The sequence below is a fragment of the Penaeus monodon genome, chromosome 19, assembly GCF_015228065.2.
Source record: "Penaeus monodon isolate SGIC_2016 chromosome 19, NSTDA_Pmon_1, whole genome shotgun sequence".
NCBI classification, from domain to species: domain Eukaryota; kingdom Metazoa; phylum Arthropoda; class Malacostraca; order Decapoda; family Penaeidae; genus Penaeus; species Penaeus monodon.
The window spans coordinates 46250848-46253739 of record NC_051404.1 but is presented as its reverse complement, the minus strand read 5'-3'; the positions used below and the strand labels follow the sequence as shown (position 1 = coordinate 46253739).

Sequence of the window (2892 nt, the reverse complement as noted above, 5' to 3'; positions counted from 1 at the left end):
TTTAAATGCGCGTTGCGAGACCGTAGACTTCATTGGTGTAAAAGCTTAAATTGAAAGGCATATCGGAAGTAAGATTACAGGATACGTAAAAGTTTTTACTTAATAGAAAAAAATAAATGTGTTCGATCGAATATCCACGTTTTAATCGATTTTCGCTTCAACTATGTTTTAACCTTTAGTGCCATATTCATTGTCATCAAATGCAATATCGGAATTTGAACTTGCTTATCTGTTATTTGTTTTCAGCTGAACAATGCCTTAAGCAGTTTGTAAACCAGTCACTAATATTTATGTCGATGACGTATATTCTTAGTGAAATAAACTTAACTATAATAAATACATGTATAACTTTAATGCAAATGATAACATGTTACTGCCATGACATGCGTGTTTCATGAAAAAAACTGATAGTTTACTAATTCCAGATCATTACCTCGTCATTTCTTCCGGGAAAATATAATTTGTCATTTTCCGGGTGAGAAGCGATTGTCCTTGTAAAAATAAACCAGGCCTACCAGCTATACAAAAGTAAACCAACCTACATGTCACGAATACCAATATCGGCATCCCTACCGGCGTTTTTTTGTGTGTGTGCATAGATTATGTCATATTTAATTTTGACGTCATTGCATCCTTAGTTTGGTCGACATTTAGACTTATCAATACCCTGACGACCTGCCTGTATGCAGTGAAAACTCATTTCATCAGTAGATACGTAGGAATCCACACACATTAGTTTCATCTGAAATTTTACTAGCTTGTTGCTATATTTACAACGGCCATTGCCATTACTTGGATATTCTAATACGGGAAACTCTAGTAAAGAACGAATAGCAAATGACATCACAGTTTTAAACCAAACGTAAACAGTCGAGCAACTGAGCTCGATAAGAAAAACTACAAACAGAAATAGTTGACGCAGACAGGAGATGCTAGCAGGAAGCGGGGGGGGGGAAAAAGGCCAGCTAGCAGTTGAAGCAAACGGGCTGCTTCCAGGGCAGCCAGGCGATTTCTAGGCGGGAAGCGAGCTGAGGCGTCGGGTAGTGGACGGTGCGGATCCATTCGTCCAAGTGCTGCATCAGAGCGCCCACGACCTTTTTGTACCTGCGAATGCATGCACAGGACGCATGTGTAGGGAGACATGTACACATACATACAATGAATAATTATTGACCTTGGATGATGATCATGTACTTGTCACATTTGCCTCTAATCTCGATAATCACAATGTGACAGACAATTATGTAAAAGGACTGATAAGCTCGAATTCGCTATACATCTATAGCCCTTCCATAATATGCATTTGGAATCAGCACCCACTTTTCCTTCCTTACTGATTTTTTTTTTTGTGAGAATCTAGTTCTATGCTATGTTTATTTTGGTTACGTTCCTTCTTCGCCAGATTATATGTGCAAATCTAGCATGTGCAACACTCTTCTGCTGTATTTAGTATTTGGAAATTAACACTTCCATAGAACGCTAATTACTTTCAAGGATTTACTTCATAGGACAGCATACGCAGATCAAAAACAGAAACACTCACTCATCCGTTTCCGGGCTGATAGGGTCATGGTCCTCGTAGGGATCACGAACAAGGTCATAAAGTTCAGGCTGTTCGGTGAGGTCATGCATCAAGGCCTTAGCGCAGGAGCAGCCCACGGTGTGTCCCCAGCCGCACTGTGTGCTCCCCGGGAACCACTTGTGCTTGTATAGGTACATCTTGTAGACGTGGTCATCTGTACGAACGAAATAACAGGAATTCAGAAACCGCAGAAGGAATTCGTCTCCCCAGAAAGGTAACTAAATGCGCCAGTGGGTATAACAATAATCAAATAGATAATAAACCAAATATCAAGAAAATTCATAAAATGGGCATATGACCTGTAACAAGCCTGGCAGCATGAATATCCTTGCGACAGTGATGAAGGAAAATGCGAGGAGGTCCCGCGGGGGAGCGGCTCTTGCCCTGAAGCAGGTCAGCGATACTCTCTCCATCCAGGTCCTGCGAGGTCAAAATAAGGGTTAGGTAAATAAGCGAACAGCCGGGTAAACAAATAAATAAGTGTACCACACGTATACACTGAATATTTGTGTGTAGGTAGTTTATCTCTTTTATATGTTACCCTGCATACACGTGCGAATATATATTCATCTTACGACCCTTTTGATGAACTCTGTAAATGATATTTATGAAACTTATACAGAAGAATTCACAGTCATTAAAGATTACAGGTGCTGTAATCTTTAATGTGTCGTGTTGGCCGTTACTCATAGCCTTGTTATAGTATGCATAAATATAAATTCCTCTTTGCCCGACTATTGAGGAAGACCAGGGCTACCTTTCGAGGTGTCCTTGGGACGAGATCGTGCACGGAAGGGAGCCCTGCCAAGTCCAGCACGGTGGGCATCAGGTCCATGAGGGAGGTTGGGGTGTCAAGGGTCGTGCCCGCTGGTAAATGCCCCGGGTAACGATAGATACCCGCTACTCTGATGCCTCCTTCGGCTCCTCCCATTGCCTTCCCTCCTGTTAACAAGAACAAATTAAAGGTATTTTGTCGCACGGGAATAAGCTGACTATTTAAATAACATTGGAAATGCAAAAGCGTGCTGCACTGAATCGTTTTGCGAGGTGGCCATCACCTCTCGTTCGTACCCTTGAAGCGACCGTTGTGGCCCCCGATGCGGCGTCCTTCAAGGTCCATGGCCTCCACGTGGCCGCCCTGGTCCGATGTGAAGTACACGATGGTGTTGTCCTCAAGGCCGAGCTCCCTGAGGGCGTCCATCAGCGCCCCGACGCTCTCGTCCATCTCCTCCACGTTGTCGCCGTAGCTGGAACAGGCGGATAGTACGGGGAATTGCTCATCAGCCAAATGGCGAGGATTTGCAGTTTGA

At 43.3% G+C, this 2892-nt stretch overlaps 1 protein-coding gene across 1 annotated transcript in view; it reads right to left on the bottom strand.

The window, feature by feature from the left end:
• Positions 1–379: 379 nt before the first annotated feature.
• Positions 380–2892, bottom strand: part of LOC119585489 (arylsulfatase F-like) — a gene marked incomplete at its 5' end in the record, with an annotated part of 5953 nt that continues 3440 nt past the window's right edge. Inside the window, 5 exon segments of the mRNA XM_037934134.1 lie at positions 380–1104; positions 1544–1736; positions 1882–2002; positions 2340–2524; positions 2654–2832. Coding sequence (XP_037790062.1) covers positions 966–1104; positions 1544–1736; positions 1882–2002; positions 2340–2524; positions 2654–2832 — 817 coding nt within the window.